The sequence below is a fragment of the Myotis myotis genome, unplaced genomic scaffold (genome assembly GCF_014108235.1).
Source record: "Myotis myotis isolate mMyoMyo1 unplaced genomic scaffold, mMyoMyo1.p scaffold_m19_p_3, whole genome shotgun sequence".
In the NCBI taxonomy this organism is placed as follows: Eukaryota; Metazoa; Chordata; class Mammalia; order Chiroptera; family Vespertilionidae; genus Myotis; species Myotis myotis.
Genome location: NW_023416335.1, coordinates 28941766 through 28967736, shown reverse-complemented (window position 1 = coordinate 28967736; position 25971 = coordinate 28941766). Strand labels below are relative to the sequence as shown.

The window sequence follows — 25971 nt, the reverse complement described above, 5'->3', positions numbered from 1 at the left end:
CCATATAAGCCATAACGTGAGTAGTCTCCTTTAAAGAGTGCTAGCAGAACACCCTTACAATTCCTCTAACTGTTTGCAACAGAACACTCCAACTTTTTTACTGGAAGAGTTTTCTCTTTTCTTTTTTATTAAGTGGTCCAAAGTGGGGACCTCCTTAAGGCCCTAAGGATGGAAGGCAAAAAGAATGCACTTTTGCCTCGTTAAAAAAGGAGTGAACTTACCCACTCAATTCTAAATTACTAAAATTCAAAGAAAATGACCAAGTCAAATTACTTCATTATTAGTCTTAAAATATAATTCCTTTGCTGCAATTAAATTACTGGGTATTATTAAAATCTGCTGATGAGGTTAAGCTAAAAACAGGTTACTTGAATGCTGCTGCGGGATCACAAATATGAAAAATGGAGTCATCAGTATATATGGAGAATTAAAAGAATTAAGAAAGCTTGAGAAGTTAATCCAATGATCCTATGCCTGGAAATGTAGCTTAAGGAGAAATGACTCACCACCACCACCCATCGCCCCCATACACTCAGTCTCGCACACAATGGTTTTTACAACCATTCATCAACACAGTGCAATGGCAGGAAATAAGAGAACGGTAACATTTTCATCATTTTAAAAAAGCTTTGGGGATGCCCAGCTTGTGTGGCTCAGTGGGTGAGCATCAACTGATGAACCAGGAGGTCATGATTAGATTCCTGGTCAGGGCACATGCCCGGGTTGCAGTCTCGATCCCCAGTGCGGGCATGTAGGCAGCAATTGATCAATGATTCTCTCTCATCATTGATGTTTCTATCTCTCTCACCCTTTCCCTTCCTCTCTGAAATCAATAAAAGTATATTTTAAAAAAATAAAAAAGCTTTGGGGCAAAGTGGTTAAAATAATTATAGCAAAACACTGACAAAATATTGGAAATGATTACTTGAAGATCACTTGAAAACATGAAGAATGTACTTTTTTAAAAGAAAGTTACATACAGTGATTATGAGTATGTATAACTATGCATATGGACAAGGAGTAAAATGTTATTTGCAAAAATGAAAACTGTTTTGCTTAGAGCAGTCAAATTGTGGATGATCTGTCCCTTTTGATAATGTTTTCCTCAATGGACCATTTAAATCAAAAAAGTTTCAGAGTATGTGGCTACTATTCTTACCCACATGCAGAAATGATCAAAATTTAATAAAAAGTAAGACCCAAACTCCACACCATAAAAAATATAAAATTATTCGTTCAGATTGTATGCAATCCCTTTCCATAAAAATGTCGGTCTAGGAATGCTGCAGAGCCTGTGGCCTAAGCAACTGCTTGGCCTCGACTCCTTTCCTTTTTTCATTTCAAAGGCTCTCCAGCCCAGCAAACATTATTCTTACTCACAATTCCAGGTGGGCCTGGAGGACCTGCTTCCCCTTTGTCTCCCTACAAAAGAAAAAAAATAACCTCAGCATTTTTTAACTAGAAAGAGTAGTGATCTTTCAGAAAGCAATTAAACTTTGCAAGAAATATTTTCCTCTCAATACCTCCCATCCCGATTAGCTTAAAGTGCTCTGTAATAACTATAACAAAAGCAAATACATTTCATTTTGCTTTGCATAAGGGTGACATATGAGGATAAAAGTTTCTACAAGATACTAATGGGAAGCCAATTAGTCACATGACAAACAAGCTCGCAGTTTTTGTTCTGTTGACTGTACGCTCCCTCAGAGAACTTTACCTGAAGAACTTTACAATCAGCAAAAACATGAAGAATGTACTTTTTAAAAAAAAAAAGTTACATGCAGTGATTATAAATATGTATAACTATGCATATGGACCAGAAGTAAAATGTTGTTTGCAAAAATGAAAACTGTTTTGCTTAGAGCAGTGAAATTGTGTACTCATTTGTAAGCGGAATTCGTACACAGTGGTTTACAATAAAATGAAAATAAATGAAATAAAACGATATGAAAGATTCTGATTTCTTAGTATATTTTTCTTAAAGAAATCATTTTATTTGAGGTCTTTAGGTGTAAGAATGTCCAAATTTGCATTGGAAATCGTAATAAAGGATACTTATGGTTTTTTCTTTCCCCTTAAAATCCAACATTATTTAAAAACATTAAGTGGATAAATTCTGGTCACTTTGAGGCTTAGTTTAATCCATATTAGATGAAAAAAAACCCCAAATTAATTTTATATATTGTTCTTATATAAACATCGTAATACTTTTAAAAGTCTTAAGATATGCCATTATTCCATGAATGTACTTTTTTTCCTTTTAAACTAATGAATTAAACTTAGGCATTAAATCAAATTGGCTGTTTTGGTTTTTCATAAATATGAGAAGAATTTTAGAAGTATTTGTGAAATTTAAAAAATATCTTAGCTAATATATTCCAAACATATTTACCTTTTAAATTCTACAAGATTGTACTTTCTCAAAAAATTAAAGCCTTTGTATAGAATTTCTCCCTTTGTCCCTGGCTTTGATAAGCAAACCTTGAGGTCCTTTCCCTAGTTTATCATTCATTGTTAGAGATAAACATTTCCAAATTACAGCTGACCCTTGACCAATGCAGGGGTTAAGGGCAATGATCCCCACACACAGTCAAAAACCCATGTATAACTTTTGACTCCCCGAGAACTTACCTACTAATAGCCTACTGTTGAACCTTACCAATGACATGAACAGGGGATTATCACATATTTTGTATGTTATATGTACTATATGTTTTATTCTTACAATAAAGTAAGCTAGAGAAAAGAAAGTGTTATTAAGAAAATCATAAGGAAGAGAAAATACATTTACAGTTCTGTATGTACTTATAGTTCTGTATGTACTTATTGGGGGGAAAAATCTACTTGTAAGTACATGCATGCATTTCAAATCCATATTGTTAAAGTGTCAACTATATTTCTATTTTAGTAGAAATGTGTATTACCTATTCTCATGATTAAAAGAAAACAATAAAGCAATGAGTTTTTTCTGTCTATCAGAATAACAAATATTTTTTAAAGTTTGATAACCAGCAGTTGCCGAATGAAAGGGCCCCAAACTGATAGAGGTGCCTTTCTGGGGGCAATTTGGGGGCACATGGCAAAAGCTTCCAAAAGAGTCTAAACGTTGACCCCAAACATTATTTTTAGGAATTTATAACAGGGAAACGATCAGACCAGTGAACAAAAATAAGTTGTAATCATAAAAATGTGGAAGGGGCCTAAATACCAAGTAAAAGGCATGGACAATAAAAGAATAAATGTATAGCCCTAGCTGGTTTGGCTCAGCGGATAGAGCATTGGCCTGAGGACTCAAGGGTCCCAGGTTCAATTCCAGTCAAGGGCATGTACCTGGATTGTGGGCACATCCCCAGTAGGGGGCGTGCAAGAGGCAGCTGAATCGATGTTTCTCTCTCACAGATGTTTCTAATTCGCTATCCCTCTCCCTCTCCCTTCCTCTCTGTAAAAAAAATCAATAAAATATATTTAAAAAAGAATAAGTGTATAACTACATTTATGGACATAGAAATATATCCACTTCATAGTATTATGCAACAAAGCAGGATGTATGATGCAATATCATTTTTTAAAAGCACATGTACATATGTGTACATAGGACAATTACTAACTCTGACCATCTCTGAGTGGGTAATAGAAAGATCCCATAAGCTATTTTTCTTCACAATATCTTTTTGCATTTTCTGGGAGTGGTTTACAATCAGGAAAAACTAATCTACTACAAAAAAAACTTAACATCTCATTTTTAAAAAAATTTATGCTTACAAATAAAACCAATACGTTAAGTTGTGTTTTTGCTCACATGGAGCATAAATAACTGTAATTCTTTGTGAGTCCATAAGCCACTATTCTAGTCAAAATTTCTGAACTGACCTACAAAATGAAGGTTAAAAACTCAAAACAGTGCCCCTATTTACCTTAAAGCCTGGTTGTCCTGGTTGTCCTGGGAACCCTGGGGAGCCGGGAAACCCCTAAAGGAAACAGGAGAGGCAACAACCATCGTCAGCTAGTGAAGGCCAACAGCTTCCTTTCAAAAATCACAGAGAAATACTTACCGGACTCCCCTTTTCTCCTTTTTCACCATCTTTTCCAGGCTTTCCCTGTACAATACAAATTTAAATATTAGTATTTCATCAACAATCACAGCAAATATGCTGGAACAACAAGGCTCTGATTCAAATGCAAGTTCCTATGTCATCTCTCATAGAAAGCCTCTGTGTAAGCTGATGCCACTACAACAAGGAATAGAGTGTACACTGAGTAACTATGAGTAAGTTACAACAGAAGAGGACTTTTCCATTTAAAAAAAAAAATGGAGCCTGATTAGTTCCAGATCTTCTAAGGTACCCTTACATTTGGCAGCATAGCTACCACCAGGGAAGGTTCCCTATTGGCAAGTGAGCATTTGGTAGCTGCTATGCAGAGCATTGGTTTTAGTGGAGGTTTTCCAGCATTATTTCTGGGGAGAAACTGAAAACGCTCAGGCTACCGGAAACTGGGAGGGTGTCCTTTCACCAGGACTCTGGGGGTTGAGAAGCGTCTGAGCATCTCCACTCCAGGATGTGCACCTCGGATCTGGGTGGAGGTCCGAGCTGGCCTGGGAAGGTGACAGCAAAGGGCACCAAGGGCTCTGAGCAAGTGGACAGTTGGCAATCAGTGGGGAACCAATAGGTGGGCAGCTCTTCAGAGAGGCCCCCACCCATGCCAGACTGTCTTGGGGTGTGAATAACAAAGGGCCTCAACCTTCCGGGACTTCTTTTCAGGTGATGACAGCTCTCCGTATTTCTACTCCCAGGGGCTTCAGAAAAGCCCTTCAGGAGAGGAAAGGGAGAAACCAGAAAACCCCTCCCAGTCTCTTCCATTCTTCTGTGTGCCTGAACCTGTGATTCTAGGAATGTAAGGAAAACGATTTACAATAGGAATAAAAAGACTCTTAAAAGAACTTACTCGGGGTCCTGGTTTTCCAGGTTCACCTTTCTCTCCATACCCTGGCACTCCCTTGGGGGGGGGGGGGAGAGAGTTAGATTCATTCACACATTTAGGTAAAATATTAAATTAAGTAAATATTACACTTAAAGTGAAATAAGCTTGTAACTTAATTCCAATATGTTAGTTTCCCACAAGATAATAATGATCAACAAGAATTTAGTACTTACCGGAGATCCAGGGTCACCTTTAATACCCTAAAAGAATTTTAAAGAGAGAGAGGTCGATCAGTACTATCTAATGGCTAATCATTTTTATATGCGACATTGAACACGTGAAAGGAAAAAAGAAACCTTTTCCTGATATAGTAACAAAGAAATTTACATTGGTCTCCAGCATTCACATCCTCACCTTGACTGGATTATGGATTTTAAAAGGGCAATTAATTATGCTTGATCCACAGCTGGTGTCCCTTCCGCTGATCCAGCTCATCCTCCACTGGGGTGGACTGAAAAAGCCCTCACTTGAGTGAGTCAGCCTCAAACCAGGCTTTCTCCTACCCAGGACCAGCTGCCTCTGCTTTCAGATGCCCATCTTTTACATGATGAATAGTCTATAAATCTGTTCTCCAGGTCAGGGGTGAACACAGCTGGAGAAACCCAATTTTGACACAGTTTCTCTTGATCCCCGGGAATTTATGCAAAATTAGCAAGACGACATTCGGTGGACAAAGTCATTTCATACCTTCTCTCCTTTAGTGACAAGTTCTCCTTTTTCTTCCCTTTGAGCCTCTCCTGGCATTCCTGGAGGGCCAGTGACCCCCTGATCGCCCTGTTGATGAAAACATTGGGAACTAGTTAGGCAAAAAATAATTATATATTGAAAAAAAATGCAGAGGGGGCCTAAAATAAAACATCTATCTTAAAAGTGTTCTTACACTATTTTCTCATCTATCCTTGTCTTAGCAGAAAATGAAGTTTCAGTAGGAAGAGGGCACGATTAGTATCTAAAGCCAGGAGGAGACTTTCATCTCTCAGGGGGAACGAAAGCCACTGTCTTGAGTAATAGCAATGGAACCTGATCATCTATAGGACACATGTATGAACGCATGTATGTACAGACCATGCATACATATACAAACAGCATATATGTGTGTATATATACACATACTAGAACACAGGTATACAAGCATATACATTCTAGTATATACTGTCCAATTGCATTTTGATGTCCTGAAAAAGACACAAAATGCCTAATAGAGCCTGGGAAGAAAGGAGGTATCTTTAGGTAAACCAACAATAGAAGAACCATCAAGAATTATCTTCCTCAGCCATCCTCACTGCTGGGTACAACTGGAAGTACAGTGAGTCCCCAAATGAGTGAGTTCTAAAAAATTCAACTGTATAAATTCCAGGATTACTTTGTTGTATGTGAAGATTATGAAAAAAGTAGGCCAAAATTTGGGGTAGAAAGCAGAGGCCACCTGTCCAGGACACATCTGCCCATGCCTTGGTTGAGTTGGGGCCCCCTGGTGGCCATTGTCTACAATGTCTTGACCATCCACAGAAAGAACCTTGGCCTGGCAGGCGCTGCCGTAATTCCAATAATCCCCTCTTGGTTAGTGCCCATTTCATTGGTGTGATTCAGGGGAACTGATGGAGAGATCACCAGAGAATCAGAGACCCGCTGATGTTCTTCCTTCTTCCCAAGAGAGGGTTGCCTGCTCCGGTCCATGCCTCCCTGCCTCCATGGCTCATTGCCTCCCTATTTTGGTATGATGACCTTTGCTTTGGCAGGGCTCAGTATAGTTACACTATTAACAGTCAAGTCCTAAATTGGAGTCGTTTATAATAAAGTCTAGGTCTGGTCTTATCACTGCCTGAGAACATTTTGATTGAATTGCATATGTTCAATCAAGGGATTAATGGCTTCATTATATTCTCTGCGGATGAGATCACAGATAGAGCTCAGTGACATTTAGCTGTGCATTTTAAGGAAGACACTAACAAACTCAAGAATGTGCAGAGAAAAGTAACTATGGGATAAGAGCCCAAGAGTAGGTCCAGAGGCAGAAACTCTATGCTTGGCACTGTAATTTTAAACATGAAAACTCCCCAACGCAATATGTACTCACTTTTTCACCTTTTGGTCCTTGAAAACTTAAGCCCATTTGACCCTGTTGATTGAAAATTAGGCTTCCATTATTAGAGTTGTCTACTTTGCTCAAAAGTGTCTAACAAATATCATATAAAAATGCAGTACGATAGTAGATTTAAGGCAATAGCTTTATCCCACAACCACCCTAAGATTTTCAATGAAGTTGTGATTATATTGTATTTAATGTCTATAAAAAGTTTCTAAAAGTATTATTGAAAAATAAATCTATAAAAGCCCTTTTTCTTAACTTTAGGTTTTTAAACTCTGGCTTTATAAGACTAAAGGAAAAAAATCAATGATTCCAAAATAATGACTAAGGGGTTGGTAGATGGAAAAAAGATCAATGGATGAAGAGATCAATCAAATAACCAATTGATAGGTTAGATAGATGGATGAATAGATGGATAGGTAGCTAGACAGATGTTAACTATAGAGATAGGTAAAGAAGTTAGAATTTTCCAAAAATTTTTAACAGAGACTTAAAGAATGAGCTATGACAATTTCATGACAGTCATATACTAATGCCAAAGAAAAACAAATGACACAAATCTTTACCTTTTCACCTGGAGGGCCAGGAGGGCCAGGGGGACCCTAAAAGATAAAGCATTTTAATTATATACAGTTTACAACCCTGGTAGACTTTAAATGCTTCTTTGTACAGAAATTATGTTACGATCCTACGGTTAAAATAATTTATTTGTTAATTTTTTCCTGTGCTCTAGAAATGTAAAACTTTGAAAGTAACCAGAAACTAGTCTTGTATGATTATTAACAGGAATGTAAATACTTAAGAAATCTTTGGCACTGTCCTGTGGAATCCATTGATCTAAGAACATGCCAGCTTACAGACAATGGATGAAATCACCAGCCAAACTCTCTATGATTCTACACTTTCCAGTTTGGAAATGATGTTTGTCTAATTTGGATATAATTTTTTATCTTAAAAAAAGCTGAATGATTTCTTCCAGCAAGTAGACTATAATGAGGTAAAAAAAAATTGGACTTCAAAAATTTCAGAATGCTTTCAAAATTTCAGAATGCTTTCTATAACCATTTAAAAAGGAAAAACTGGTGATTCTTTATGTACATAAAGAATGCCATCAGCACAGTAAGTCTAGTAACCATATGTTACTAGTCATTCTTTACTTATAAATATTTCATACACTTACAAGAACATATAAGACCTTTCATGGGCAGGAATGAGTATAAGAAGAGTTGTTGAATTTTATCCACCCTCAAAAAAGAGTAAATTTAAAAGATAAGCCTCAGGACTCTCAGGCAGGCTAGTGTGAGGATAACAAAATAAGTGCATTATTTATTCCTGGTAAACATAAGTCTTGTTAATATTAACTCTCTCATGATCCCAAATATGTATATGTGAGCAGATGACATCCCCTTTCTACTGAGAATTATCAGTTGTGAGGGAGGCCAATGACAGTGATGAGCCTTCTGGGATGTTATCTCTGGGTGCTCAGTTGGCACAGTCTTTGAAATACTGTGTAGCTTCTAGCCACCACCTGGTCTGTGTCCTTAGCCCCCAACAGAGCAGACCCACAAGTCCATCTCTAGGGCTGAATCTCCTTGTCCACCTTGAACTCAGCCTCTTCAGGCCATGGATCACTGGCTTCACTCACATAATGAAGGTGTTGTCCGTTTGGGGGCTGTCTTGGCATGCAGTGCTATTATTATCCTGTTCCCACAGCTCTGGGGATGTGTGGATCATAAATGCAGCCAAATATTTTCATAAGAAATTCATTCACCCAATCCAAATCAAGGGATATCGCCACTGTGTAAAGTTTTTGTTAAATTGTATTTGTTTTCACACCTCAAGATAGTTGTTCTTTGAATGACTGCCTCAGGGAAACAACCCCCCAAACTTACTGGTGGTCCAGTATATCCTGGAGGGCCTACAGGACCTTGCATCCCTGGGAATCCTGGTGAACCCTACAATGTATTGAGAAAGAAAAGAATCAAAATGCAAACCAGGAGGAGACTCGGCATGGGATTATAGTGACTCAGCAAATGCTTACTGGTATTCCTGGGGGTCCGGGAAATCCTCTTTCACCTTTTAGCAGCATCCCGGGCACATGGCCAAGTATTTCACCAGGATCCCCCTATGTGATGAAAAACAAGACAAAGTCTCGAATACTGGTATTTGTGTAAAGAAACTTAAAACCTATCAAATATTAGGCATGCATTACTGGTATGGAACTAGCCTATGTCTGGGGTTTAGACTCTCTCTAAGCTTGAAATATATAGATTGGCCGTCTCCCCATTCATGCTACGCTCTTAACCAGCGTTCAGTGCTGCACAGTCAACTCAGCTCAACCAGGACTGACTGTCTACAGCAAAGTGAAAGGATCAAGGACACTTCCATGGGACTGTCTCACACAGACACGAGAAATACTAGACCAGGACCCAGTCTCTGGTCAAGAGACTGTGTGACCACAAGCCATTCTGACAAAACAAGAACTGGATTTCAAGCAAAGTATTTCAGGATGAGCACTTTTATCAAAGCAGAGCATTTTTATGATGGTAAATGCCATGTGTTCAGTTAGGCCACAATACGGAGGGGCCTATGCCCCACCGGGACATATAGGAAAATCAAGCTGAGAGGGGACCATGGATTGGCTCTGAATAAAGAGGTCGTGACACCAGAATTTAACCTAAGGCAACTGGGGGTCTCCTGCCATAATTATGGAATGCATAATAGTGACTCCAGAGTATAGGCAACATGAAAAAGGGTTGTATACGTTGTATATAAGTCAAACCAGATAGATTAAATATGAGACCAACTTGAGTTCTTTTTGGTGGCCCTGTACTTATGTCCTATGGCTCTGGAAAAGGAGCATCCAAACTGAGATGTCTATGCAGGTAATTAATCTGAACTAGACTCACATCTGTTAATATTTACACTGTGCTGCCTATTCCTGCTTATTTCCTATTAAGACAGTGTACCTATGTCTGAACTTTAGTTTCTAAAATTTAAGTAAATGACTTATATACCCTTTTAATGGAACAGAGTTTAGACAAATGTGTCCATAGGCAATCGGCCCACCAAAGTGATTTAAAGTAAATTTACTTTCACACCATCTGTTTTAAACAGACTTCTGTAATGAATCCAATAAAGTAAAATAATGTACCTTCATTCCGGGTAACCCTGGTGGTCCCTGAAAAAAAAAAAAAGGTTAATATTAGTTTTGTTTTTCTCAAAACATCACTAGGATTAAGATATGAGACCAAAAAAAAAAAAAAAGGCGGGCTAAGGAAAGGAAATGAAAAGAGAGAAAGTCTAGTCAAAGAAAGAAATTCTGAGTTAAACAACCTCATACTCACAGGATTTCCAGTGAATCCAGGCAAACCGGGAGGTCCCAGGGGCCCTCGTTCACCCTGAGGGGACAGCAGACAGTCAGTCACAAGTACCGGACAAGGCAGGTGGGACCTCACTGCAGACACCCTCGTCAGTTACTATGTCCTACCTCATTTGTTAACTAACATCATTTCTTAAAAACTGTTTGTTGCAATCTATGTTACTGAGTGGTACTTCACGACAGAAGAGATATACTTGAAAATATAATTAATAGGAACAGGATTAAGAGCAGCATTTTCTTGTTTGATTTAGGAATAGATTATAGGTAAGAAATACAATATTTAAAGCAATTTTAGAGTAAAATTGTCCAAAAGAGAAAGTTGTAATTATATCATTCTTAAACATTAAATATGGGAAAACTGCATTTCCTAATCACATAAAGAAAGTGTTGAGACAAGCAGCTTTGCAGTGATGGCAACTGAACAACTTGGCCTGACTTCTCAAGATGCAAAGTCAGGTGAACAGGCACAAAGGGAGAAAGGTCTCGGTTTTGAATTTACCTTTGTCCCGTTGCATCCTGGGATACCACGGGGACCTGGGGGACCGTCTTGTCCAGGAATACCCTGCAGTTAATAAAGTGAAGAAGCAGCCAAAATTCAAAAACCACCTGATGATGCCATCACTCACATCAAATGTCTCATAAAGGAAGCAGGTGCACTTTATATACATACAGGAATTCCTGGGTTTCCAGGGTAACCGGATATTCCTGGGGGTCCCTGTAAGGATGGAAGTGAAAAGGTTTCCATGAGCATTGGGGAACCTCTTTTCCTCCCACTGCACCCACCTAAAGGTGTCTACCCTAATTGTTGGCATTCAGAACATTACACTGAGCAGACAGGGGCATCCTACCGGGGAGGCAGCTGAGGGCCCAGCCCAGGGAGGCAGGTACCCCAGGCTTTCAGAAGCAATTCTCCATGGAAAGCTGACTATGACTTCCTTCTAAGATCAAGGCTGCCCATGCACAATATAACTCTGCCCTCATTTCCTTCTTTGTAATTTCTAGGTGAATAAATAGATAAACATCTACAAAATTCAAATTAAAAGCTCAAACCGTTGGGAAGAAGAATGCATGGGATAAATCAGCTCAATGGGGGGAAGAGACAAGTTCTTCCTAGTTGAAATAGGATCATCTCCATCACAGAGAGGTCCAAGGACAAATGCACCCACTGGTCACTGTCACACTCCCCTTCAGCAAGTACCAATAGCAGAATCAAACTTTCCATTTTACAGCGCAATTCGGTTTTTCTAATTTCGGGATTCCTGTCAAAGATCTTTATTTTTGCATCTCTCAGGTATGGGAGTAGCCAAGAAGTGTGTGAAGAAGGAAGAGGAAGTTTAGCTCTGGAAATAGTATCACTTCACTATTCAATGAAGACATTTTTCTCCCACAACTCCCCCAAATTCAAATATGTCTACAAGAATCCTTGAGGAAGGACAAATGGGGGGAAACAAGTGTGAAAGAGAATGAACAGCAGCTCCGCTTATGCACAGCACCAGTGGCAAGGACTGGAGGTCAAAAAACGATAAGCTATGGCTTATTTTAAGTTCTTACGCCCTCCACACGCTGTCTGGGCCCTGAGGACAGGCAGAGGGAGAGGGAGAGGAACAAAGAAAGAGAACGGAGAGGAAGGGAAGGAAGTCTCCACAGTCATTACCAACATGACAATTGTACTCACTCTTGTCCCTTTTGTTCCTGGCAGTCCTGGTTCTCCAGCATCTCCCTGGAGCAAAACAGAAAAACCATTATGACCACTTATTATAACAAGAATACAGATCAGTGGCTGGGAGAGGTCAATGGAGGGAGAGTGGGGGGTAGACATATGTTATACTTTCAACAATAAAAACTTTTTTAAAAAAGGATATAGATTATTTCAATTCTACACCCTCACAGCTTTCATCACCCAGGTAAGCTTACCTTCTGTCCAGGTGGTCCCTGTGGCCCCTCAGGTCCTTGCATTCCTGGAAATCCAATGACACCTTGTAACCCTGGGAGGCCTCTTTCACCCTGCGGAGGAGGAAGGAGTTAATTTGGCAGTGTCATTATGAGACCCAATCAGGTAAGATTTTGTTACAAAAAGTAGGTGGAAAGAAATTGAAGAAACAAGTCAGGAATCAGTCTCTCTGAGCATCATCCAATAGTGCGTAAGTTTAAAGTGAGCATCTAAAAAGAGGTGCTGAAATGAATTCCTGTTTCAGGTGGCTTTTCTCTACTCTTTTTTAAAGGCTGTTTGAGGGCAGGAATGCAATACCTGGCCCAATGCTTTTTTTTATTTTTATTGATTTTTTACAGAGAGGAAGGGAGAGGATGGAGAGCCAGAAACATCAATGAGAGAGAAACATCGATCAGCTGCCTCCTGCACATCTCCCCACTGGGGATGTGCCCGCAGCCAAGGTACATGCCCCTGACCAGAATCAAACCTGCGACCCATCAGTCCGCAGGCAGACGCTCTATCCACTGAGCCAAACTGGCTAGGGCCCAATGCTTTCTATATACTGTATTCTAAGTGCTAAATAAGTTGTTGGATAAATAGATAGCTGGGGATTACTTTTCATTGAATTGATTATAATCTCATCCAGTTAGTAGAATCTTCTTTGGACCAGTAGACCCAGCACTGAGATTTTGTGAGTAGACTATCAGTCAATTTTTTCCCCTAGGTGCCAGCAGGAGCTGGGCAGGCAAAGCTCACGGTGTGAGTTACAGCATGATGCCAAGCCTTCCCCGTACAATCAGAGGTCTGAAGATTGGCTTTCCTAAGTGCCTTTAAAAAGTGGGTTTGGGGTTTTTTTGTGGGTTTTTTTTTAAGGTGTTTTTTTATTTGTTTTGTTTTTTGCAAAGGTTGGATCAAAGTTCGATTATGGTTTTTGCTCTTATGGAGCAAAAATAATGGGAAACATTATTTAAAAATAATAATGAATTTGGACTTTAATGCAATCTTACAAATGCAAAGTGGGCAGATTAAGTATCAGTGGTTAGTTAGCTGAGTTTTAAAAGCAGAGATTCCAGGCGGGATTTCAAACTGACAAGCTATGCCTTGCATAACACAAACATTTACCAGGAGTTACTTAAAACTCTTTCATGGTTGCAAAAGGAGACAAAGCAAGAACTTTCAAAGTCGTCCTTCTTTCCAAACCACTCAGCCAGTCTGACACTTGCTGGTGAATGAACGGCCTGCTGCGCTTTTAGAAATGCGGAAATCTGGATCTGAACTTAGGACTACAGCCACTGGGCGTCCGTGGGTTGTAGTTTTAATGCGAAGGTAGGTCAGGAGTCCAGAAACAGCAAGTAGAGATAATAGTTGATATAATAGTAGATGCATTAAAGAAAATTAAGCCCTATACTTTGGCACACCCCTTTGGACCATCAGTATCCAGAGAATCTACCAGAAAGAAGAGAGGCTGATATGTCAGAGCTGTCAGCATAGGATTTGACCAGAATGCTGGCTCCTCTTCCCTGAGGCCTGTGACAGCTGGGAAAGAAAAACATTCTCAGACCAAGACTTGATCAAAGGTGAAGCTACTCAAATAAACTCATTATTCACCTATAAGAATAATGAGATACAGCTGCAGAAAATCCTGATGACAGCAATATATGGCACCTCTTATCATATCAACCTCTTTCCTTTTATTGAGATGTGGGAAAACTCCACCCAGAATAGAATTGAACTGAACGGCAAACAACTGGCTAAAAAAAAATAAAAAAAAATTAATGAACATTGAATTGCATACCCCAAATAACCTGAGATAGGAAGGAAATGTGAGAGGCACGTCAACATAAAAGCTTTCTAATGCATCTGGTGGAGTATTTTTAGGACTTAGTTAATATTGGCGGTATCATTATGAGACCCAATGCAGATAAGATTTTATAGTCCCCACTTTAATCATGGAATACATGGAGGCCCAGAGCCAAGACTGGCTGATTTCTACAAGTTTCTCATTGAGTCAGCTCTAAAGCCAAAAATAGAAATGAGGTCAGCCTAAACCAGAGCCCATGTTTTTTGTAGGTCACTAGAGCAAGCTGGTTCCCAGCAAAATATGGAACAATTCACCAACATTAAGTTAGTCCCTTTTATGTCCATTCCACAGATAGGGATATTAGCATCCGGTGCTTAGCCGACCTGTGACATGTCACTGGGTGACCCCTGCATGCTCCTGGGAACTGAATACAGAAATTTCAATTCCCAGTCCCTGCTTTCACCACAAGAGCACATTCTTTCCCAAATGTCACCAGAATGCTTAAGCAATCCATTTATCCCAGGAGTTTTGAAATTAAGTAGCTAAAAAGGAAGTGACGTCTTCATCGACATGGTTCTTGCCATTTCCCACATGGGTTGTTTTTTGTTTTTTTCTAATCTTTCATTCGGACATAAGTGCACATGAGCAATCTAATGTCCCGTTCCCTGTCAAGGTTACTGTGGGCACCAGAGCAGAGCACACAGACAGGAAAAGCATTCAAACAGCTATACAATTAGCTGCCAAATATCACACGCTGTCTGCGGGCCAACTTATTCCTCCGAGCTTTTAGCAGATCTCCACTGGGGTTAGAGAAAGAGCAAAGAGCTGGACCAGTGTGCAAAGGTTACTGGTGCCAGTAGTTTCTGAGCCAGACTTTGCAGCTGCAACAAGCAATACTGCGGCTGCCAACCCCCTTATGTTGGAGTTCAAGGCAGAATGTGCACCGTTAGAAAAAACTGAGAAGTAGGACCCTTAGTCATCTGTTTCCCCGGATGTCCTAAAGGCAAGGTCCCAAGGACATGGCAGCCACATAATTCACGCCAGGCAGAAGTGAAACCCACACCCACTGTTATCCCAGCAATGAAAACTTAAAATGGAGGAGGGGAGGGGAGAGAAGCTTGTAAAATATTGCACAGCTTTGATGCAATGGCATTTCATAGTTTCATTCCTGATTGTCAGTGTCATGTATTGCACTGTTCAAAAAAAGAAATAAATTTCATAGACCAAAAGAGGTGATTACGGCTATATTCTCAAATGGTGCAATTCAGAATTTGAGAAGGAAGGACAAAATGCCACCATCTATAAAGATGAAAGAATACAGCCATAGAGCATAATCTTAGTATCAAATCAGCTATTCGAAATTAGGCATGAAATAGTTTCATGCGTGGAGCAACTTAAAAATTTTGCCTAATATATTATCCAAAGCAAGGACATACTTTCAAAAAATCCATAAAATAGGGGAAAAACAGGTTCTGTTATAATATCCGATTATTTCGCCTCCTTGTAAAATGCTTAGGGAAACAACTTTATGATGGAAATCAAATGCTAGAATATAGCCCCACCCCTATTTAAGTCAGAAGTAGAAATACGAAATAAGCGCCAAGGATGGCGGAAGTTGAAATATTGTGAAACTCCTAACTTTGGAGGACGATATAAATACCAATACAAAACACTGAAGTTAAAAATATAACTGGAATAAGCAGTCAACAAGAATCTTATCATCAGTGGTCAGCATGGGATCACAATCTTCCAGTTAAATATTTTAATTTTTCATATTTAAAATACCATGATCATGGATGTTTACAATGGAGGAAGCAGAAGCAGAAATGCCGCCAGACACTGGATGTCCTCCCCGAGGCGGACTGGCTACATGGGCAGAGCCTTGTACACGTGCTTGGGTTCATTCACCAGAAAGCAGAACAAATTCAACCAGTGATAGTAATTAGACAGATTTTTTTCTGTTGGGTTTCCCCTTTTAGAAGTAAATACTTTAAAGGCAGGGTATTGTTTTATTCATTCACATCATTAGGCACAAACTTTAAATTCAATAAAAGTTTGTGCACAAGCCTGGCAGGCATAGCTGAGTGGTTGAGCATCATTCTATGAACCAGGAGGTCACAGCTCGATTCCCGGTCAGGGCATATGCCTGAGCTGTGGGCTCCAGCCCCAGTGTGGGGCATGCAGGAGGCAGCCGATCCATGATTCTCTCTCATCATTGATGTTTCTAGCTCTCTCTCCCTCTGCCTTCCTCTCTGAAATCAATAAAAAAATATATATTTTTTTAAAAGTTGGTGAACGAATAATGAACCAACCAATAATATAACATAGATTCTACCTACGTGTCCTAAAGACTTTAAAACATACTAAAATATGATAATTGGGCAGGATGGGATCCCTGAGCTCCCTTCCCCAGTCTGAAGCCCTGTGGGCACCGCTTGAGACTGACTAATGTATGCACCACTGGCCAAAGAAGCAACGGGGGAGAAAGCCATGGTAGGGACATGACACTGGATCAGCTGTTTCTTTCTGTCATCTGGTGCCTGGAGATTTCTTTTTCCAAACAAGGCTGCAAATAATTGAGGGGATGGAAGCGTTTACATTTGGAGCCAGAGCTCACCAAGCATCCAGTGATGAGGAAACGATTTCAGATGACGGGTCACAGTCAATGGGTGACTGCAGAACTCGGCCAAAAATTCCACAAGTCCAATTCCTTGAGCCCAACAATAATCAGACATCTGCGCAACCATTTCCTGAATACCAAAACTGCTGGGAAAGTGGTGGGAAGGCTACGGTCAGTGTCAGGGGGTCATGGAAAATCTCTGTGACGAGGCCCCGCGGGGAGCTCCATCCATGCCAGAAAGCTTGACATTATGGCAGAAATATCACCATTGATGCAGAGGAGAGAAGGCGAGAGGAAATACACAGCTAGAACCCCGAAAGGCCCACTTTTCCTCAGGGGAAAACATGAATATTCTCCTTTGTGCTATGAAATGTATAACTGGATTCTTAAAAGAATGTGTATATGTCAACACTACATTTCTTTAATGAATTAGATATAATATGAAGATTGTTTCATGCAACCACTCTACCATTACTAATGTTTTCTGCACTTAACATTTTAATAATAGAGCAGGGCAGAATAATATACTCATGCACAAAAAGCATGGCTATAAATCTTTATCTTATTCCCAAACTCTTCGTTTTCTCTCTCAAGCCCTGGCGATGTTTAGCTTGAGACAGTCAATGTTAGGAATCTTTAAGCACTGGCTCTCCACTAAATATGTGGGTATATGTTAAGAGCTTTAGCAATTATATATGGAGGAAGGAGCATTGAAGAGATTGTTCCTAGAAATGAGGACATTCCCCATCTTTACAAATTTAAAAGGTGAGAAGAATCAGAAAGTGTTAAAAATGAGGGGGGGCGGGGGGGCAGCTAATCTTCACATACTGTGAGATCCATTCTCTCTCTAGGAGCCTCTGGAGCCACTCTGCCTCTTCTGAACCACAGACCCCGCCTGGCCTCTTACCACAGGCACCTCGTTTTCCTCCCTCTGACCATCCTCAGAATTGCTGTGACTTGCTCCTGAGGCTGCTGAAGCTGCAGGTGTCCAGCTTTGTATGAAGGATGGGACAGACATAGAGCTGAGGTTTGGGAACAGGAGCCCAGCTGGATATGTAGGAAGGAAAACGAAAAGGCCTTTCTGTGACCAAGCCTGGACTTCGGTTTTTGTGCTGGACTTCCTGCCTCAGGGCTGAGTGGAAAATCCCAACCCCTGTGGGTAAGATCCATCTCCTGGATAAGTCCACCTATGCCCAGCGGATGGGTCACCAGCTTCACACTGCCCACAGACACAGCACAGTTCTGCATCTCCAAATGCCCAAGTTCAAGGATAGATTTCTATTGGATAAATCCTGACATCAGAACATTATTTGAGCCCTTGATAAATTCTGACACAATTCTAGGAATGTCAACATTGCTATGAAGTTGGTTGGTAAACCTAAGTGCTCAAATCCTACACAATACAAAACTAGCAGAGTGATGGGTACCAAGGAAACGCACAATAAACATTCTTTGATTAACAACATTGACAAAGAAATAAAATTCTGATCTACAAAAATTCACTTTGCCCATCAGTTGGAAGAGAAGATGAATTATAAAGAGTTCTTCACAAAACAGTTTCTGAAGAACTATCATTCAACATAAGAATAACTCGAAAGAGCCCTAAGTGCTGTCTTAATATAAACAATTTAAAACTCTTCCCCTAAAGTCATCTAAAAGCAAACAAACTGCCCAACTTCACTAATCCAGTAAAAACTTTCTAAAATGATAAGCAAACAAGTGCTGACAAATTGTTGGAAGCAACAAAATTAAAATTTTTCCAAAAGTGCCTCGGAAGTATAAAAGTTCCAGACATTTCTCACTCATTAATGCTGACTATCACTGATGGAGGACACACTTTAAAGCTATAAGCAGTAGCAAGGATCTTTAACAGCAAACATTTTCTTTCATAATTTGTCCCCTAATGCTCTTTCTGGAAAAAAAAATAATCTAAAATACTTTCATTCTTACTCCAAAGCAGTAATCTGTTTAAAATATTTTGAAGTATAAATATTGTAAGTCACGCCCCTGAAGTAGTCAGCTTCCCAAATTAGAAAGAAGAAAAATAGTATGATAATGTTTTTCCAAAGGCTTGTGGGTGTATTCAATCAAACCCTGTATATACAGCTAATCTTTAATCGATAGCTTATTTCCAGTTCCCCAACAAACTGCAACCAAATGCAGTGTGTTCTCTGGGAAACATGTGTATTCTTTGGCCTCGCTCTCTATTAACACATTCAAATGTCAATGTGAAGGTTCAAACTTTGTTTTCCTGCAGACACTCCCCCCCCCCACCCTGTATCCTTTCATCCACATTCGTTTTCTTCTCTGCTTCAGCCTAAGTGCTGGCTTTCAACCATCTCCCCAGCCCAAGCAGTGTCTCCAACCTCCAGCTTCCAGCCCACTTGGAGATGGCTGCTTCTACCCAAGAAACTGGGATTCATACCCCACCCCTTCCATCTCCGAGCACTTTGAGCACATCCACAGGAACTATCAGCTGAACATACCTTCCTTGCGAAGAACTCCTACCCCCGAAATGACTTGAAGAAAATTACTACACCTAATTGAGCCTATTAAATTAAAAGGCAATGAAGGTTAAATGGGCTTTGGGTGTAGCTTCTGTAAGGAAAGCCCCCATGGGGCTCTGGCTCCCTGCCACTAGAGGGCGCTATAGGACTACACATTTTTTTCCAAATTAAAACTCCCCCAATGGAATGGGAAGTATTCATCTTTTTCTTAAATATTCATTATGTCATTAATATTAAATATTCAGTGCCATTGAAGATACTAGCATGGGCATAGTTGAGAGAAATCAGTCTGATAATGCGTAAAAGATAAAACTCTAAGGGAAAGGAAAAATTTTAGTTAGAATTTAAAATGTAATTAAAATTAAAATAGTAACCTGAATGTCAAGGCTATTAAGTGACAGGTAAATGTTGTGGCCCTAGGAATAATGTGAATTGTGGATATTTTTCAGATTGTTTTTCCGTCCATTTTATAAATTAAGAATACATAAATCTAACAATATGGGGAGGGGGGAGTAAATTCAGTGTTCTAAATGACTGCATGGAAATAGTATAAACTGAAAAAATAAACCCTATAAAACAGATACAAATATGATAGCAGGGAGGTCTCTAAGAAATTATTACTAAGCATCCAACTGCCAGTAAATTTTATTTAAGAGCTTTTCTTTGGTACCTTCTATTACAAATGTATAAGAAACATATACTTAAGGTAATTTAATCCAGTTTCCTGGTTTTTCCATTTGTAAAGTGAAAAAAAAAATCTGGTCAATCCAAAAAAGGTGATAACGATCTTTCTTGCTAAAAACTCAATTTATTGACATGGAAATCAAAATCTTAAATGCTTCTGCCTAAACCTATTACCTTAAATCCTGCTTCTCATGTAGAGACTGAAAATCATCTTTTAAAGCAGAAAAATCATCCAGATATAAAAGGTGCTTCACTGCATGCAGCTGGGAACCTTACTGTGGTTCTGGAAGGTGGTACATAGGGGGCAAAAGCCAGCTGCAGCTCCGCGTTGGCCCAGCAGGGGGAGCCATGTCTAACACGCACAGAGCTAAATAAAACTTGGTGGTAGCAAAACCACTCAGCTAGAAATAGACCCTACAAGGACTGAACGCTTACAAAGTCGCAGTCGGGCACTGAAAGCGATGGTGCCTGCCTCAGAGTCCTGGGAATCTGCCTGTAAAATTGTACCTTTCCTCACTGTGCCTTTTCTCTTTTCCATGAAAGTTTTCAAAATTCTGTCATAACTTAAAGATTTTGAGAAAGGAGAGGAATTGCAATTAAATAAATAATGGACAACAAAATAACAAGAGGTTTGCTTCTTTCTGCGTTTGGACAAGAAAAAAATATACATTTTTCTCAAAAACACACTTTGTTTTATTTTCACTATCTCCACACCAATAACCCTGAGATTTAAAGGATGTGTTCTATCTTATCAGCAAATTTGAGAAACACTAATGAGTGCACAATACCTAAATAAGACTTGGAGGGTTTTCATGTTACCATAGTTGGGGATGTTATTAACTTGGAAGTTGGAAACATATCTGGGCGTGTGACAGGGTTCTGGAAGTGTGCGCATCCTGAACAAAATTGGGACACAAAGTCAGGAAGTGCCACAATCTAGGTCATGATTTTTTGAGGGGTCTGTGCTAACAGTAAAAATAAAAAGTGCAGAAAACATATCCTGACCATAATAATTATAATAACACAAAAAGCATGCAAGATATTTTTCAGGTTTAAACCTAAAAGAAATTGCCAATTGTCAATGAAGAAAAAACTATTTTTTTTCTTTAAAAATGTGTTAAACACAATTATCTACCAAAATTGAGTTTTATGGGTGCCCTGCCAGGAGGCATTCCTTAGTGCCCAACACCTAGCACAGATGGCATATAGCAGGTGATCACTAAATACTTTCATGAGTGAATCAGAAAACACAAAATATTAAAGATTCCAAGGAAATAATATAAATCTACCAAGTGGGTGCAGGTATAGAAATCCTACTTTCAAACTTCACTGCAAAAATAGGTATTTTTGCTCAGGGTTAGTGCACAGAGCTTGTGGGAATCTTACTTTCTATGTTCTCACTGTAGTGCCTGCATTGATAATGCCAAGTGGTGGGGAAGGAACCTTGGCCTACGAACTGAAATATTTTGGTCCTAGCCCCAGCACCTAGCATTTAGATTCTCTGAAAATCAGGTCTGCCATCTGTAAGACAGTAGGCTGCACCTGCCTCCCACCCCCGGGCAGGAGTCCTTGAAGGGTCAAATTTGATCCAGTACTCAGTTACTTTGCATTGCATGAAACATGAAACAAATATGGTGAACTAAACTGTTCTAACTCTGGTTTATTTAAACACAGGTAGTTTGCATTTATTATCAAGATCCCTATGCCCATCAACTCAACTGCATTTCCTATAAAGCAACAGACTATTTTAAAAGAGAATGAGAATGCGGTATCATTTTTTCCCCCTTCCCACTGGTCATGACCCATGAATTATTTCCTTCTTGTTTTTGTGGCTACATTTGACATTTGAAAGTAAGAATTCTTGGGTATTTTAAAAATCTGACAGTTTTATGAAATTCCTCCTTTATCTTATGCACAAGGGTTTGTGTGTGTGTGTGTGTGTGTGTGTGTGTGTGTGTGTTTTTCCTTAATGAGTACTTCTGATATTAATGCTTTTCAAGCACAGGATAGTCTGTGTGTTCTCCCATTCCGGCCTGAGTTGCTGTAAGTCCCCCACATCACCGACTTGTACGCTTGCACGAGGCCCTAGGATCTTCTCTTCTTTTTAGACTATCAGTGTCTGATAACACACACATGTTCTGGTATCCCCAAATTACTTCCTTACCCAACAACAAAGTTACTTGGCTATCGCCCACCACTAATCACATTTCCCCCCAGCATGCTGCAATAATTTCAAGACTTCATTTATCATGCTCAGAATCTCAAAGATAAGAACAGGCTCAAGGAGTTATAAAACATGAGCAACCAATGTGGCACATATAATACAATACAGCTCTGATGGAGCTTGAGGCTTTACAAAACCCACTATTCGCTTAGCCTCATTGATGTGAAAAGGCCATGGTCAGCCCAATCTGAATTAGTAACTGAATTTAGCTATTTTCAGCCAATGCCGTTAATTCTTTTAAAAACCTATACAGACACTCAAGGAAAGAAATTCAGCAAAATGCTGAAGGATGTTTTTTTGTCAAGATTTTTGTTTCAAACCTGAATAGATAAGAAAGCATATAATTGTATAATCAATACAAAATAATGGTACATAATCAATACAATAAATAGCTACTTCTTAAATACTTAAGAGTAGGTTTCACTTAGCAGGTATATTCCTTGCACCTCAATGTTACTAACAAAATTCGCAGGCCTATTTTCAAAAGATAATGTGAAGAATATCTCCTGGTTATGGCCAAATTATCAAAAAATCTCAATTAGTAGGATCTTATTTAAAGCCACTTTTACTATATTTTGTAGAGGTTTTAAAGGTTCAATTTACAAGGTAGTTTCTTGCTTTTTATTCTTACTTACTTAATGCCAGTAAACTGAAATACTATGCTCGTTGGCTAGAAGCTAAGATGAAGACACAGACAAATTGCTTTACAGTTTGTAAATTTAGGAGACAATAACATTCCCATAAAAAAAATAGCTTAGATTGTAGAGTTTTAAAAATGTGTGACATTTTCCCACATATTCTGTATTTGAAGTTTTTTAATCGGTAAGAAGAGAGATGACCCAGTGTGTCAGTGTCATTTACAAAGAGAGAGACAAAGAGAGGGAGGGAGGAGAGATACCTTAAGAGAAAGGTCAGGCCACACCTTCTGTCAATGTCTCTCCTCTCCCCACTCTGGGGTCTGTGGCATCTGACACAATGACCACAATGACAGAGGCAAATTCTCTTTGGCAAGAAAAGGCTGACCAGTCAAGTATCCTAAAAAGTGACCTTCCCTGTCTCCTCCCCAAACATAAAATCCCTAATTTTGTGAAGTTTCTGAGCTCCCATAAGAATTCCAAACCAATGGGTGCCCACTTGGCAACCTTAAAAGAATAAACAAGTTCCCAAAGTCAGTGCCTCTCTACAGTGAGAAGCAGCGCCTTCTGGGAAGAAACAGATGAAGAGCAACCACACGCCAGCAGTTTGATACTCCACGTAAAAATGCGGCCGTTGATTGTTTGGGTCCAGAAGTTCGGAATAACCATATGGGAGTAAGAGGGAGCCAGCTCTATGTCAGGCTCAGGAGGAGCAGAGTCCTGCTCTGTGCATGGTTAGAGCCAGAGCTCCCTCTGTCCTTCCAGGTTTCCTAAATACACCCCAAGGGCAAAGCCTGGCCACCCTGCACTTCTGGGACACAACCATCTAAAGCCACCCACCGTGTACGGGGTATCCGATGCCAGGAAAATGTGACGGGCCATAAATAAGGAAACCGACGCTGCTCCTTATAGCAAAAGACTCACAACGTAATAACTGCTGAGCAAATGACAAATGATTTGCTTCTGAGATATGTATACCTACACTCGCCTGGAACCCAAACTTAATTATGTGATGGGACACAGGCAACGCCTCAGGAGAGAGCTGCCTGTGTCAGGAACGAAATACTTGACAGCATAGACAATGACGTGTATATTCTTATCTGTCACGGGGTGAAGCAAATTACTTTTTTAAATATCAAATTTTAAACTAGACTCACTGAGTAGATTACTGTGTTTGAAGCCTAACTGACATGCAGAATAGGTTATTATATTCATCCCCTGTAGACACCTGTTTTACTCCTCGCGGCCCTTCGTGTCTTCCCACGAGGCAGAGCCTAGAAGGGAATGCGACCCTAGAGGATGAACAGCCCTCAGGTTGGGGAATTTAATTTTAAATATTTGAAAGGTAGACACTTTGGGCTAAGAATATAACCTCACAGAGGCAAGTAAGTGAGATACGAAAGGAAATGAATCGTTATTCCCACGAATATTTTCATAATTACAATCTATTTCTCCCTCCTATTCAATTCTTGGTGCTTACCCAAAAGTAAGACGAAAGAAATGACACCTGACCAATTGTCACTAGGCCAGGGGCAACCATCAGGGCAATTGTTTCAGAAAGTCAGGCACGATTCCAGTAAAGTTATTTAATACTAGCTCTGCCCTCCCAGTCCCACAGAAAATTTCAGAAATAAAATATGAAGAACTGAATAGATTTGTAGATGGAAAAAAAAAAAAGGACAGTGAGTCAAGAATCACAGAAGTTCTCAGCCATAATTGTTTCAACTCAGGGCAGAGAGACCAGATGGCAATTGGGACACAAGAAACTTGAATTTTCACATCCGCAGGCTTGGAAAACGAGTGTTGAAGGAACCTGGGAGAATGCTGCTGACTCATAGTTCCTCTTTTTCTCAGCATACATCATTGAGAAAGTATTCAAGACTGAGGAAATGTCTACTTGTAAAGCAATAACCCATTATGGGCCTGACCTTCCTCCGCTCCAGATTAATGGAGCACTCTGGCATTTATTGCATACCACAGCTCCGCTTGGAAAAATAACATTTTACTCTAGAAAGGTCGGCAAAGCACAGCACTGAAGTACCCTCTTGCATTTACAGGAAGACCTGAAATCAGGGGATAGACGGCATTTAGTTTGGAAGTCCAAGTCATTCCTGATGCAGGCCTTCAACTTGAAATCGGAATGTCTAGATTTTTTTCAGATTGAGAAACAGACACCCAATCACAAGGACACGAATAATCACAGCTGTCATGCATCTTCATTTTTAGAAGACAAGTCTGTTAAGGCGTGTCCTACGCCCTAAGAAGCAGTACAAGATAAATCCCATCCTCACGTAAGCTCCCAAGCTCCCTGTCCGCCGCCACCCCCCCAACCCTCCTCCCCCGCCGGGGTGTCCACACTGCATGTCCCTCCACTCAGACCGCTGCCTCTGTAAAAGTCACGAGAGCTCCTCACTTTCAAGTGGCTGCTGGCTCCACCTTGCTGGTTCTGATTCTACCCTCTCTACTTGGTCCTCCCATTCTCCCTGCCCAAGTCCCACAGCAGCTACTTCCAAAATTGCTGTTCAAGAAAAAAAGAAAAAAAAACAGGCTTGAAGCCAGAGGGCAGGGAGTGGTCCCACCAGACAGCAGGGTAAGGGGTGTGGGAGCGTCCAGGAAAAAAAGTGTGTGTGTGCACGTGTGTGCATGTGGATGCATGCCTATGTGCATGAGTCTGCAGGCATGCAAATGAGAGACAAAGAATGTGTGTCACAAGAGATATGCCATGAGATATTGGAAAGTAAAATAGGTTTACCTGTGCAGGTGAGCAGAGAGGAAGGCAAGCCAGATAACTAATGGGAAAGGATTAGGAATTTGCAGTGGGAGGAGGATAAAGAGCTGAATTTTTTAAAAGAAAAAGGGGTGCAATATGGATCGTGCAGCCAAGAGTGATGTCCCCCCAACTCGGTCAACACTTAGGGTGTTGACTGTCAGAACTTCAGAATGCCCCGCAAAGCCAGACCACCCTGTGAGGCAGTGGGGGCATCCACCCTGAAATCTGGCTTCAGCTCATGTCCTCATGGCCCTGGACCCACAGGACTTAAGGAATGAGTTCTCAGCAGAGACCAGCAATCGACTGTCTATAAAAAAGAAAAACATTGCCCTACTTTATGACTCCCCAG

General features: G+C 40.1%; 1 protein-coding gene across 1 annotated transcript in view; it reads right to left on the bottom strand.

The window, feature by feature from the left end:
- COL4A1 (collagen type IV alpha 1 chain) overlaps positions 1-25971 on the bottom strand; it is a 137658-nt gene that overhangs the window by 40767 nt on the left and 70920 nt on the right. The window contains exons 3-18 of the mRNA XM_036300534.1: positions 12366-12455; positions 12127-12171; positions 11122-11166; positions 10951-11013; positions 10417-10470; positions 10224-10250; positions 9111-9194; positions 8962-9024; positions 7636-7671; positions 7058-7099; positions 5668-5754; positions 5154-5180; positions 4945-4995; positions 4053-4097; positions 3915-3968; positions 1381-1422 (exon numbers count right to left, since the gene is read on the bottom strand). Coding sequence (XP_036156427.1) covers positions 1381-1422; positions 3915-3968; positions 4053-4097; positions 4945-4995; positions 5154-5180; positions 5668-5754; positions 7058-7099; positions 7636-7671; positions 8962-9024; positions 9111-9194; positions 10224-10250; positions 10417-10470; positions 10951-11013; positions 11122-11166; positions 12127-12171; positions 12366-12455 — 855 coding nt within the window. The remainder of the gene's footprint in view (positions 1-1380; positions 1423-3914; positions 3969-4052; positions 4098-4944; positions 4996-5153; positions 5181-5667; positions 5755-7057; positions 7100-7635; positions 7672-8961; positions 9025-9110; positions 9195-10223; positions 10251-10416; positions 10471-10950; positions 11014-11121; positions 11167-12126; positions 12172-12365; positions 12456-25971) is intronic.